Raw genomic sequence first — 13,390 nt, 5'->3', positions numbered from 1 at the left:
GAAGGAATTTCTGAAACTACAAAGCTATGATATCTGAAATTTTATTTGCTTTACTATTTTTAAAACGTTAACAATCTACTTAGCGTACAAAAAATTACATAATAAATATACTTGACTGGTAGTTTATTTCGTATTTATATTATTGGTATAGCAAACAAACTGACGGCTCACCTGATACTAATATTATGTGATGTTGACATTCTGGAGGACTGAAATATTATACTTTTATATGTAATTTCATTGAAGATTTCATTGAAGCTGCTTGGCGGGTTAATATTTGAGACTGAGATACCACCCAGATTGCTATTTACAAAGCCTAGCTCGGTAAAAGAAATAGTAATTTAATTTAAAAATTAAATAACAATAATAAATTTAATCTTGACATTACGCAGGCGTTCCTCAAAGGCGAAACACAAATTTTGGCTGACGAAGCTTTCCAAAATGCTGTTCAATCGTACCATGACGTGTTCCTTAAGTCGGAGAGAGTGGAACAAATGGTGAAGTCTGGAGCGTGTTCTCACCACGACTTTCGCGAAGTTTTCAGAAACAATATAGAGAAGAGAGTCAGGTTTGACCAGTACAATTTATTACCTAATTAAGTCTTAATAATTATCCAATTTCCTTTTTAAGAGCATAGGAAAAACCTTTCTTATTATTAGGATTATCGTCATTAAAGATTTGTTTGTTTTTCTTATTTTAGTAGTTTTATATTTCTTATTGTCTGAACACAATAATATTATCTAAAATTATTAAGTGGTAAAAACATTGATTACCATTTTAAGTTATAATTATAAACGATGTATGTGTAATAAAGTTTAAAAAAATTATTAAATCTAACTATTTATGAACAGATTTTTTATAATAATATACTGTGGGTAAGTTTGAGAGTTGAATCAAAAATTATTTTAAGAAATTAAACTATTTGGAACTACATATAATAATAATAAACTAAGGACAATTCAGACAGCGTCATCTAGACCCAAGTTAAGGTAGCTAAAGTTTGTGTTATGGGTATTAGATAACTAATACAAATACATATTATAGATAGAAAACACCCAGACCAATACAAGCAATCATACTCTTGAATACAAATGTTTGTGCTGTGCGAGGAAACGACCCGCGACCATCGGAAGTGAGGCGGTATGCTAAACCGCTAGACCACCGAGGCCGTCAAATACATATATATTCTTATCTTCACAATTAAATTGTCTAGGTCTTTACCGGAGATAGATGGATTAAGTAAAGAAACCGTACTAACATCGTGGCTCGCTAAATTTGATTGTATTATGAAAGGAACCGGTAAGTTTGTTTTTTATTCATTTACATACATAAATGCGAGTTGAAGCTTCATTTGAGACTAGCAGTTATTGATCATTGAGTCCAATGAATATTTCTACTCCTTCATATGGTGGGACTAAACTTTTACGATACTTTTTTTTTAATCTGGATATATTTCATTCAAAATGAACCTAATTCCTCCTTTAATAAAATTCATAATAAATTTGTTTCCACCAATACTTTGTACACATTTTGTATTAATAATCTAATCTCAAATAGAGCTGATCTCGAAACTAATATTCAGGGACTATATCAAGCATGTGGCAATGTATGTGACGCATCAGTATTAAACAAGCTTGAGTTTTGCAAGCCTTTGAATGTTTGTAACAAACAGATTCAGTGTGCTCATTGGTAGTATGTGTCATTATTATGTAAAATGCCATTACTGTACATGAAACTTACTCTAACAAATGTACGTAAACAAACAGTTGATTCGAATTTATGAAATTACTTTTTGAAACTACATAAAATTTTATAGCATATTTATCAACTCATAAGGAAATTAAAGCAAATATTGTACTTGAGAATCAGTATCGAATATTATACAAGAAAACGAAGAAAAATATCTGCCGTGTCATAATTATGCGAGATCGTGCTATTATATCAATATTGTATTAATATGATTGTATTACTATAATGAAGAATATTGTAGATCTATTTTTTGTTTAGTTTCGACAACGATTCGTCCCTTTCAACGGTATGGCGTCTTTAAAATAATTTTCATCATTCATTTATTAAATTTATTACAATTTCATTTAGATAAATAATATAAACCAATGTAAAAAATATGATAGGGCAAGAGTTAAATGTCCATTTCACTTATTGCATAAAATAGGATTTTTTGTATAATTTTTGACATAATTTTTTTTCAAAAGAAATATATTTGCATGAAATCAAAATAATAAATAAATCTATAAGTATAATGATCATAATGTTGTACTAGAAAAAGCAACAATCTAACAATAACATAACATAATATTTAAAGAACTTGAAATCTCATATAAAGAAAATAATAAACTTTTAAAAATGAAGCGTAAACAGTAAGTGCAATAGGGTCCAAAAACCATGCAAGTTTGTGTAGTCCACAGTTCCTGATTTCATGTAACGTGTACTGAAAATGTGTGTCGCCTGTGTCTGTCTCACTGTCTGTGTTTCTTTCCCTCTCTTTCACAACATGTCTCTCTCACACATCCCGAACAGGAATAACAGGTATCACTCGACAGCTGTTCATTGTTCCTTAAATTTTCATAACTAGCTTCTGTTTTGTGCTGTTGCTCGTTTTGTATTGGTGTCTGTTTTTTTACACAATTTGCTCGTGTATTATTAATAATTAATTACTCCCCACTTAATTGAATAAACACGATAATTTATAAAGTGATAATTTTAAAATTCACTATTTTTACACTTATTTAAAACAGTCCATATTGACCCTCCTAATAAATATTCTTGATGAATTCTATAAAAATTTCAAAATATTTATTTTATGATTGTTATCATTTATTTATATTTACTCGTCAAGAATACTTATTACATTATTGAAATTTATGACTACACTATATAATTAACAATATTGAATTTTACAATAAAACACTTTATTTTTCTTTTTACTGAAATAAATCTCAAGCACATAAAGGTAAGTTGACAAATTTTATTAATAAAGCTATGTAGAACTTGTTGCATGCTTGACTTTACTATTACAACTATTTTCATTTCCACTTTCCGTATTATATATTTATAAGAACTTATTTATGTAGGTACAATCATTTTTAAAATATAAAAAAACTATATCTAATTTCTTTTAAATGTACCTACTCTAACTTCTTATTACTTACATTATTTCTTTCTTACTGTTAAAGAATATTCTACTAAAAATGCTTTTATTTTTGTATTATTTTATTATTTTAATGAAATATATTATTATCTTTTTCTTGCATTTCCAAACTAAAAACTGTAGATAGACGTAAAGTAGCATATACTTTATTTCTTCTTCTCTAATCACTCAAAAATTTTATATTTATGTTTTTAATATCAACGTATCATAATACTTACTGAATTACTACATACTACAGTCAATCAATTAACATCATACCAACAAAATATATTTTTACTACTCTTAGTTATCAAAAAAAAATATAATCACAAAACAACTATAGATTTGCAGATATTGCCAACTGGAAGAGGAAACACCATTTAATATCCTAGGTGTATTTCAGGTGCATTTAATATCCCACTCATGCATAAACGAAATATCTTCTTTGGAAATTACACATTGTATCTTGCGGAGATAAAAACCATCATTCCTAAGAATATCCTTCAATTCTTGTCCCTAACCGGCCTAGGCAGTAATTCTAAAAATGGACGAGCACAACAGATCTATGCAGGTCGCAGTGCTATTGGTCTCTTTATCACTGAGTCCAAACCTCTTAATAAACAAAAATAACTTTTAATAATTAAACAATACGTAATATTTTCTCAGGCATTCCTGGAGATGACGAGTCGAAAAGGCCGTCGAGAGCACAACAACAAAGTCTCAATGCTGAATGTATTCTTAGCAAGGAACAATTATATGACATGTTCCAACAAATCTTGGGTGTTAAAAAATTCGAACATCAACTCCTATTCAATGCCCTTCTCGTAAGTAAACACTGGGTCTAGTGTAATAAACTGTCTTGTCTATTACTCACATATAAATGATGGACGAAGTTAATTGCATTTACTAAACTATTTGTCTTGAAATAGAAATAATCTTTATTCAAATAAACTTAATATAAGTACTTTTGAATAGTAATACTTTTTTATTCTACTACTCATAGGAACGCAGACTCAAGAAGAACAAGCAAAATACAGGCGTGTTGCTCTTTTAAATAAAAATTGTTTAGATGCTAAAATTCTAATTAATAGTATCATTTCCTAAAACTTCATTAACATTTGGTTATAAACTTCGCATCGAAGTTTTGTTGGAGACAATTAATTACAAAGTCTAATTTTGGACTAAAAATATAAAAAATTCTATTTAAACCTGCATTTAATGAAATTGACATTGCAGTTGGATTCAGCTGACGAACAAGCAGCTGCAATAAGAAGAGAATTAGATGGAAGAATGCAGAAAGTCAATGAGATGGAGAGGGTAAATAAGATTCATTTTATCTTTATAAGTAATTCAATATAAATCAAAATCAAATTAATATAAGAAATTCGAACAACCTAAAACATAATGAAGAACAGATGTTTCATTCCTCTTGTACAAGTAAATAAATGATAAGCGCCGCTTGTGACAATATATTGAACATATAAGATCGGAATACAGTTACGCATGCTTAGCTGCTTGATGCCATTTTGTATTTAAATGAACTTAACGATATATCAAGCGTAGCGTTCATTCTTTGTGAACTCCTCTGACTACTATTTGAGATTGTAATTGTAAGGCTGTGTAGATATAATGTGATGTTGTAATAAAGTTGCTAACATTTCTTGTATATCAGAACCGCAAGCTAATGCCGAAGTTTGTACTAAAAGAAATGGAATCCCTCTACATAGAAGAACTGAAATCCTCAATCAACCTTCTGATGGCCAACCTCGAGTCGCTTCCCGTCTCTAAAGGCGGGGCTGACTCTAAATATGGCTTACATAAAATCAAGCGGTATAATCACAGGTCAGTGAACTAACTATTGTATTGCAAACAATATTTTATGATGAACACATAAAATATTAAATGGCAAATCACAATACGACTTATGGCTTAACATGGCATAAAAGAATTTCTTTCTGTTATTTAGCCAAAAAGAATTTAAAGAACCTTTATTCTTAAAAGATAATGAAACTATTTTGTAAGTATTTGAAACAATAATAACGCCAAAAACAATAACGATAGGACCCAACAAAACTAGGGCTCTATCTAATACTAACTAGATAGGGCCCTACTTTTGCTAATAGACACTAATTGTATTGAAATGTAATGGAGAAGAAAGTTGACTACAAAATGTACAAAAAATGTACTATAAAACATACAAATCGAGATACAGAATGAAAGAATATATTTGTTAATTAATTTAATAGATGTCGTATTGAAATCTGCCACATATTGGTCCAAATCTAGTTATAAGGTTGCAAGTGTTGTCTAATTCACCATTTAAATGTTTTTTCCAATTAGATAATAATGTTCTTTATTTTGAAATAGAGATTATAATTCTTATTTACCTATTTGGGAAAGACATTAATTGTTAATTTAAGATCTATGTGGCTTATTGGTGTTTGTTACTTAAATGTATAATTATAAAACAAAAGAGTATTAGTATATTGTGTGTGAAATAGATTAAATAATATAATCTAAATATTGAATTACTGATATTTACAATAAGTACATTCATTAAGTGTGATTTTGTTTTAACATGTTGTCTTTAAAGTGTAATTATGTGCAGTTTGTCGTGACGAATAAAATTGACGGTATTTAGTAAATTCATTGTATCCTTTCAATTATTTGGGTTGTTGCAATGAAACTATCAATCTCCATGTTTTTACTAAATATGGTCAAAATTAGATGTTATCATCCGTATTCAATGTGGTCAGTGTTAAAGCTGATGTAGCCGTTGGTTTAACTCATAATAACAAATAACTAATAATGGATATAGATTTAATAAATTAAGTAAAAATATTCTTACTAACCCTACAATATTAAGATTTCAAGCCAACGTCAAATCAGCTTCTGCGATTTTTATATTTAGAATTTTAACAGAAAACATCATAATAAAATCGCAATGTACATAAAATCATCGTTAGTAAATTATAATTGCAGAATCTATTTATATTCTGGCTGATGTTTTCTTTTAAAGTTCTTATTACATATCTTATGTGTACATTACGAATAAATGTGACAATAAATATAATTATTAGGATGTTCATTTTCGACCTTTCTCTCTGTTTATAATCTCTTGTCTCTGTCGCACTTTGTATGTTTGATTTTTTATAGAACTTAATGGTCTGGATGTAGCGTCGTTATTTTTTCACTTACATATTGCATCAATTGTTTAATGTACGGATTGTATGATAATGTCTTCTTCATTCTGTTTATCAACATTTTAATAGGTTCAATTTTTACAACGTTAGTTACAGATAGACGATCATCCAGATCCGCTGTCATTTTATACTTGTTCATTTTCCTATTTTATTTTTTTCTGTCCCTGGCACATAACTGGACGGTAATGAAGGAAGTACAAGTAATGAGTACAGAATTGTTAATTTGCGCACGTGTCTTGTTTAGCAGGACCCCAGCCCACCTACCTGGCCTGAAACTACCTATTTGGATCCTAATGTTGTCATAGTCTAGACAATAGTAGATTTTAGAGTAAAAATAAATTAGTTCATAGACAAAACCTTAACAAATGTAGAATACGCATTAGATACATGTAAACTCGTTATTGGTACAGTATTAAAAGCAGAACATGACAACAAAGGATAAACTGAGGCTTTATTTACACTGCCAAATTTTAGCTTATTAAAGTAGTTAAAGTTTAGGTGATTATAGATTTCAAGCTAAAGTAACACTTAAGCAAAATAGCTAAGCATAAAATAGAATCAGAACGTAGATAAAACAACGTACCGAATAACTTAATTCTTGTATAATATATTTTTGAATAAAAGCTTAATCAGTTTTATAAAAGCTTTAAACAAGATTGTCACGCCTAGTCTCACATTTTGTGTTATCTTTTCATTCTTTCACTTTATCTTCATCTTTTAATAAGTGAAGTTTATATAAGAAATTATGATATTATATGCTTTCAGCTTTAACAAGGCTTAATATTGTTACTATTTAAATTAATACACGACGCTAATCTATTATTGTTAACGCATACGACTAATCACTCATTGATTACTCATGCAATTATCAGAATTGGGACTGTCCTTGGACAATGTACCAGTAGGAAACGCCGTCCCACGATTCCAATATTTATTGCAAATTGTACTCAATCTTTTATATTTATTCTATTATGTGGAGAAATTTTACTTATTTTGTCATTAATATTTCTAACGTCCTATACGTTAACAATAACTATTCAATTAGATTGTATTTATCATTCATCACCCTTATAATCACATTAACACCTTTAATACCTAATATTAGAGTCCAGACTTGCTCAGACATTAATAATGTAATGAAATTTTCATTAACCATTACAGGTACTTCAATAATTACTGAAACATGTCTGAGGAAGTTTTTTTTAATTTAGTTAGATTTTTGTAGCAGAAACTTTTTAATATTTCCCTTTGTTGTGCTTAATCATTCTTGGTATCGGTGATGGTTCCATATTGTCTACCACCATGCATTTTGCCCCGTGGGTTTGTGAATGCATCTCCAATATTAACCTTCTTTGTAAATTCACCTGATTCAATTCCTTTGACTACATCATCAATAACATTACATTTATCGTATAAAACATGTAATTTCCTGTAAATGATTCAACAATTGTTATTCTATTATTCTATCTAACATGGGAAGTATGTAATTGAATTTGTTGCTTTAATTATTTCACTTTGATGGGATTTGCTATATTTGTGGTGAAATTTTTTGGTGGTGGTTTTCTTTGGGTGGCTTCTAACAGATCAAATGCCGGACCAGATCCGACTCCAAGGTTGAGTAAGCAGCTGTGTTTCAGATCGCAAGGGTCCCTCGCAAACAAGTTGACTGGTGAAGGCGATAGTGGGGACGTCGATACTCAACTTACGAAAATGGATGTTGTGTTAACATTCCAAATAGAGGTAAATTTGGTATTGATAATTAATTAAGACGTTTTTAATATACAATTGATATAAAATAAACAAAATAATGTAACTTGAATTTTGAAGATTGTAAACCGGTAATTAGTATATATTAAGGCAATATATAATATGTTGATATAACATAAGTTCATCAGTTAAAGAAGTTTTACAAGTAACAATAGCATTATTTTGTATATATTTTTTTACAATATTATATTTGGTTTTACTGAAGGAGGTTAGCATTTAGAAACTAGTGAATTTATTTAGATAAACTTGGTAATACGTATTACATGTACTGATTTTTATAATTTTCTTACACACTGTGGCATCAATATGATTTTATTGATTACAAGAACAATTGGTACGTTATTAGAATTTACAATTACAGTTGTATTGTCACGAATAATTTTTAAAATAATAATAGTCAATATTTTTTAAAATAAAGTAGCGCATTTTAAAAACATTTATTATAATATAGACCACGAGCCGGTGGCTGTTTTTTATAATAACCAAGAGCATTCTCAAAAAATCATTTTTGATAATATAGTCCGCGAGCCAGAGGCTTAATTTCTCACGATCAAAAACTTCTAAAATGGTTCCCTTACGGGCCCAACTTTATTACTTGTTAACTAAATATGTATAGCTTCCTAGTTATATTTGCTGTTATTTGATATGTTTGTATATTTGTTCATATTATTCTATATATAACAAATTCTAGGTGGTCGTTATGGAAGTAAAAGGTTTAAAGTCTTTAGCGCCCAATCGGATAGTATATTGTACGATGGAGGTCGAGGGTGGTGATAAACTACAGACTGATCAAGCCGAAGCATCAAAACCTATGTAAGTTTTATTAGTTATATGCGACATTAATTTAATTTAAACCTTATTGAATTGTAATAGGCGGGCTATTAATGCTAAATAGCATTCTCTACCAGCCAACCTTAGGGAATATAGATATATATTAGGTAGTTTAGTTAATAAAATAAAAATTATATAAAATATTAAATAAGTTTACTTTGGAAGAGAAAAACATATTAAGAAAAACAAATTAATGAGATAAGGAAGAAGCAAATAATGATTACGAAATAGGTTTACTTTATACATAATAAAATACTACATTTACACGTATTATGCACATACAAATATATATGTATGTACCCTTATTTCCTCACTTCATGCTTGGACTCTGTAACTCTTATTGTGATCTACTATATTTCCTTAAACTTATTTTGTCAGCTTAAGTCACAAGATAAAATTTCTGAATTTAAATGCTGCTAATTGAATTTAAATTTAATGTTTTAAAGTTGAATTAAAAAATATAAATTATCAATGTCATAAATGATATTGTGGAATAGATCCTATAGCTAACACGATACATAAAGAGCGAAATATAAATAACATAAAGGAGCCATGTAGTGATGTACACTTAAATTCCTGCGTCATAGTCACCTATAGATTAGTTTGTTTGTTAAGGATCTGTCTGATTTCTATAAAATATGTTGGTAAATTGGACAATTCACACATCGCCATCTAGTCTCAAGCTAAGCAGAGCTTGTGTTATGGGTACTAAACAAGTGACAAATACTTATGTACATTTATTATAAATACATCGTATACATAGGTACACCTAGATTGATACAAACAATCACACAAATGGTTAAAAATATTTCTACCCTCCAGAACCCAACCGGGGACCGTTAGAGGTTAGATGTAACATAAAGAATAAATACAGAAATGTATCGTGTTCACTAAAATATCCAAACAGGCTGATATAGGCAATTAACTTAGTCCAAGAGGTCGTGTAATTACACGGTAGTCCATAAAATGGTCGTTACCTTGATAGTAACTACCTTCCAACTTACTTTTATTGGCTATCTACCCTACTAGATGTAAAATAGTTTTATTACTCGTATAAGTGATAAAACTAACAACATTCATTTAACAACCCCTGCAGTAGAAAATTCTACCTAGCATTGAAACTGAATATTGTTAAAACCACAAGGTCCTCAGGGCAATCTTCTGTGTTCATATAAGCATTTCGTTAAGTTATACATATATGAATGTATGATCATCTATGGTAAGAGGAAAGCCCAAAAGAGATGGATGGACTATGTGAAAGATGATATGGCAAGAACGGGAGTGAATAACGAGATGACTGCGGATAGGGATGAATTTCCATTCGTATTATTATATGAGAAAACATATTACGCTGACCCCAAATGAGTAAGATAAGGAAGAAGCAGGTGATGATAATGATGATGATAACATTCGCCAGTTCAATTTTAACGATTATTAAATTATTTATGACATGACAATGAGAATTTATTGAAAACGAAATTTCTCAACTGTCTGATCAGTTTCTGCCACCTTGTTGTCTAAGTAGTTCTTTTAAGTAATTTCTAGTTGTTCTAAGTAATAACATTGTTTTAGGATTAGGGTGTTTAGGAAGAATAAGATATTGCAGGGAAGGTGGGTCAAGTCAAACCTCCATAGGTATGACTCTTTATTTCTCGGGACCTTGCAATGCTTGAGGAGTAATCCAAGAGCATTTCAAACTGATTATGTAATATCTCTGGTGCTTAGACGATTATTACACTTCATCAGGGAATTATCATTTGCCATTCTGGTCATTTAAATCGAAATCAGTATCATATAGATGGACTTTACCATCTGGGCGGGGTTGTGGAAGAATTATAGTAGAGCTGAGAGATACATGATTAGGCTTTCATCCGTTAGATTTTCGGTACTATCCATTCGTCCTAATATATTATTGCAATGCAGTTGCGAATCAGTACATACAATAAGATAGGAAGCGAAACATCAGAGAACATAAAGAATATTTCTAAAAATATAGATTTAAAAAATCAAAAGAGTTTGCGGTATTTCGATTACATCCCTTATGCCCAATGTTCTTAATGACGTATTTCCTTGACGTAAAAAATTGCTGTAAAGGCGAGCTTTATGTCAACAACATGTTACGTATCATCTTTAGCAAATGTATGCGTTGTATTTTGTTTATTTTTTATATCTTTGAATGGCTCATGTTGTTTGGCAATAAATCAATATGTCTGCCATGCTAGCCAGGTGGCTTAGTAATGGATTTTAATTCTAGATTGATGACTTGAAATAAATGTTTTAATATTAATAATACCTATTGGACTGGATCTGGACAATTCACACAGCGAACTAGCCCCAAGCTAAGCAAAGCTTGTGTTATATGTACTAGATAACTAGGTATCGAACTCGCAACCATCGGAAGTTAGGCGGTGTGCTAAACCGACCATTAGACCACTGAGACCGTCAAATATATTATAAAGTAACTCTACTAATACTCCATATTAATAATAGGTGGGACACACAAGGTGATTTCAGTACAACACAACCCTTGCCGGCTGTTAAAGTGAAATTGTATACAGAAAATCCAGGAGTTCTCGCTTTAGAAGACAAAGAACTTGGCAAGGTGGTTCTTAGGCCAACACCACTATCGAGTAAGGTCAGTATTCTATCTTCACTTCAAATTTGTTAAAGAATAAAAAGCGAAAACAGAATTTCAGGAACTTTCATTACTATGTACATGTCTTTCTTTATATGCTAAATTGTAAATGGTCATTTATAGCTTCTCTTTCTCAAGGACTCTTGACTACGCCTTCAATAATATAAGTATTAATAAATATAAAATATGTATTATAAATATTTACTTCAAATACTAAAATACGGATACATCCAGATAAACTATGAGAGATTTAATAGAAGGTCTTTTTAAATCGCAGTCTTTTTCCCAAGGCTTGTCTAACTTGAGATAAAATGATTGGTTATTATTCACTCTTTTATCTATCTATGTATATAACATGCTTGCATTCGGAAACAGCAGTTAGATATTTAATTTTGTAACGTCTTTATTGTTATAGGCTCCTGAATGGCACCGAATGACTGTACCAAAAAACTTGCCAGACCAAGACCTCAGAATCAAAATTGCATGCCGTATGGATAAACCACTCAATATGAAACACTGCGGGTGAGTTACTACACTTATACGTAAATACAGTAATTTTATTGGCTTATAATGTAATAGTACCTGTTGAATATAATAGAATAAGGTAGCTCATCATAAAAAAATCCTCAGGAATTCTTGACGATGTGGATATCCATTTTGAGTTAAAAATCGACCTGGCATATTTTAGCGTCATCAGTAATTGCTTACCAACGCTCCCGATAAACCAGACTTTAGGGGGGGGGAAGGGGATTGTTAGTAATATGGACAAATGATGGAGACCATAGCTAGCAATGGTCCGTGTCAGATTGGCTCCACCCCCACGGTTCTACCTGGAGAACATCATGATAATTTCCTGTTTTGTCAAAATGTGCTGACCTGAAATCATGCTCATCCTCCACTGGTTCCCCGCCAGCGAAAACCATCAACGCTGGCGAGTGCATATCAGTTTTTTAACTTTTCATTATCATTGTACTTTACATTCTAAAATTAATTCGGTTTCTGAAAAAAACCTACTAGTTTATGTTATTTCTTTCTAGATATCTGCACGTCATCGGCAAGAATGTTTGGCGTAAATGGAAACGCCGTTATATGGTGCTGGTCCAAGTCAGTCAGTATACTTTCGCTCTATGCTCATACAAAGACAAAAAGTCCGAACCAGCCGAAATGATGCAGCTGGATGGCTTCACGGTGGATTACATCGAGCTTGCTAGCGGTCGGTTTGTTTATCATTATTCCTAATAGCTATCAATCGCTCAATGATCGCTAATGGTCGAAATTCAACCATAATTAATTTAAATTTTATAATTCTGAATACTATTAAGCTCCTATTTTCAAAGATTATATTTCTAAATGTGTGTCAAATTTCATGGTAGTGTGTTATAATTTTTTTTCATTGATTTATGTATCTTTGTGCATCATTTACTGGAAGAGGTCTCTTCTAGCAATAAATCCACATCTTACATTGTCTTTAAATTATTTTATTCCTTTATTATCTTAAGAATTTATTAATATCTAGATGTACACGCGACTTCGTCTGCGCGGAATTTTACTTTATTTTTCTAGAATGAAATTTTCTTAGATAACCTGCCAAAAAAAGTCCCGTCAAAATCGGTCCAGCCATTTCAGAGATTAGTCGGAACAAACAGACCGACAGGCAAACATACAAAAAATTTTAAAAATATTATTTTGGTGTATGGTCCGTATTTATATTCATTCATGTACTACATGCATGTTGTAAAAAACGGTTATTTCAATATTACAAACAGACACTCCAATTTTATTTATATGTATAGATTTCTATATTAA

At 30.5% G+C, this 13,390-nt stretch overlaps 1 protein-coding gene across 1 annotated transcript in view; it reads left to right on the top strand.

The window, feature by feature from the left end:
- Nucleotides 1-13,390, top strand: part of LOC131846216 (calcium-dependent secretion activator) — a 57,608-nt gene that overhangs the window by 25,734 nt on the left and 18,484 nt on the right. Inside the window, exons 7-16 of the mRNA XM_059195464.1 lie at nucleotides 393-568; nucleotides 1,214-1,299; nucleotides 3,815-3,972; nucleotides 4,385-4,465; nucleotides 4,821-4,990; nucleotides 7,935-8,091; nucleotides 8,810-8,931; nucleotides 11,440-11,584; nucleotides 12,000-12,106; nucleotides 12,622-12,797. Of these exons, the coding sequence (XP_059051447.1) occupies nucleotides 393-568; nucleotides 1,214-1,299; nucleotides 3,815-3,972; nucleotides 4,385-4,465; nucleotides 4,821-4,990; nucleotides 7,935-8,091; nucleotides 8,810-8,931; nucleotides 11,440-11,584; nucleotides 12,000-12,106; nucleotides 12,622-12,797 (1,378 nt within the window). The remainder of the gene's footprint in view (nucleotides 1-392; nucleotides 569-1,213; nucleotides 1,300-3,814; nucleotides 3,973-4,384; nucleotides 4,466-4,820; nucleotides 4,991-7,934; nucleotides 8,092-8,809; nucleotides 8,932-11,439; nucleotides 11,585-11,999; nucleotides 12,107-12,621; nucleotides 12,798-13,390) is intronic.

The sequence above is a fragment of the Achroia grisella genome, unplaced genomic scaffold (genome assembly GCF_030625045.1).
Source record: "Achroia grisella isolate CSIRO2021 unplaced genomic scaffold, CSIRO_AGI_Agris_v1 utg506, whole genome shotgun sequence".
Taxonomy (NCBI): Eukaryota; Metazoa; Arthropoda; class Insecta; order Lepidoptera; family Pyralidae; genus Achroia; species Achroia grisella.
This window is presented reverse-complemented; position numbering and strand designations above follow the sequence as displayed.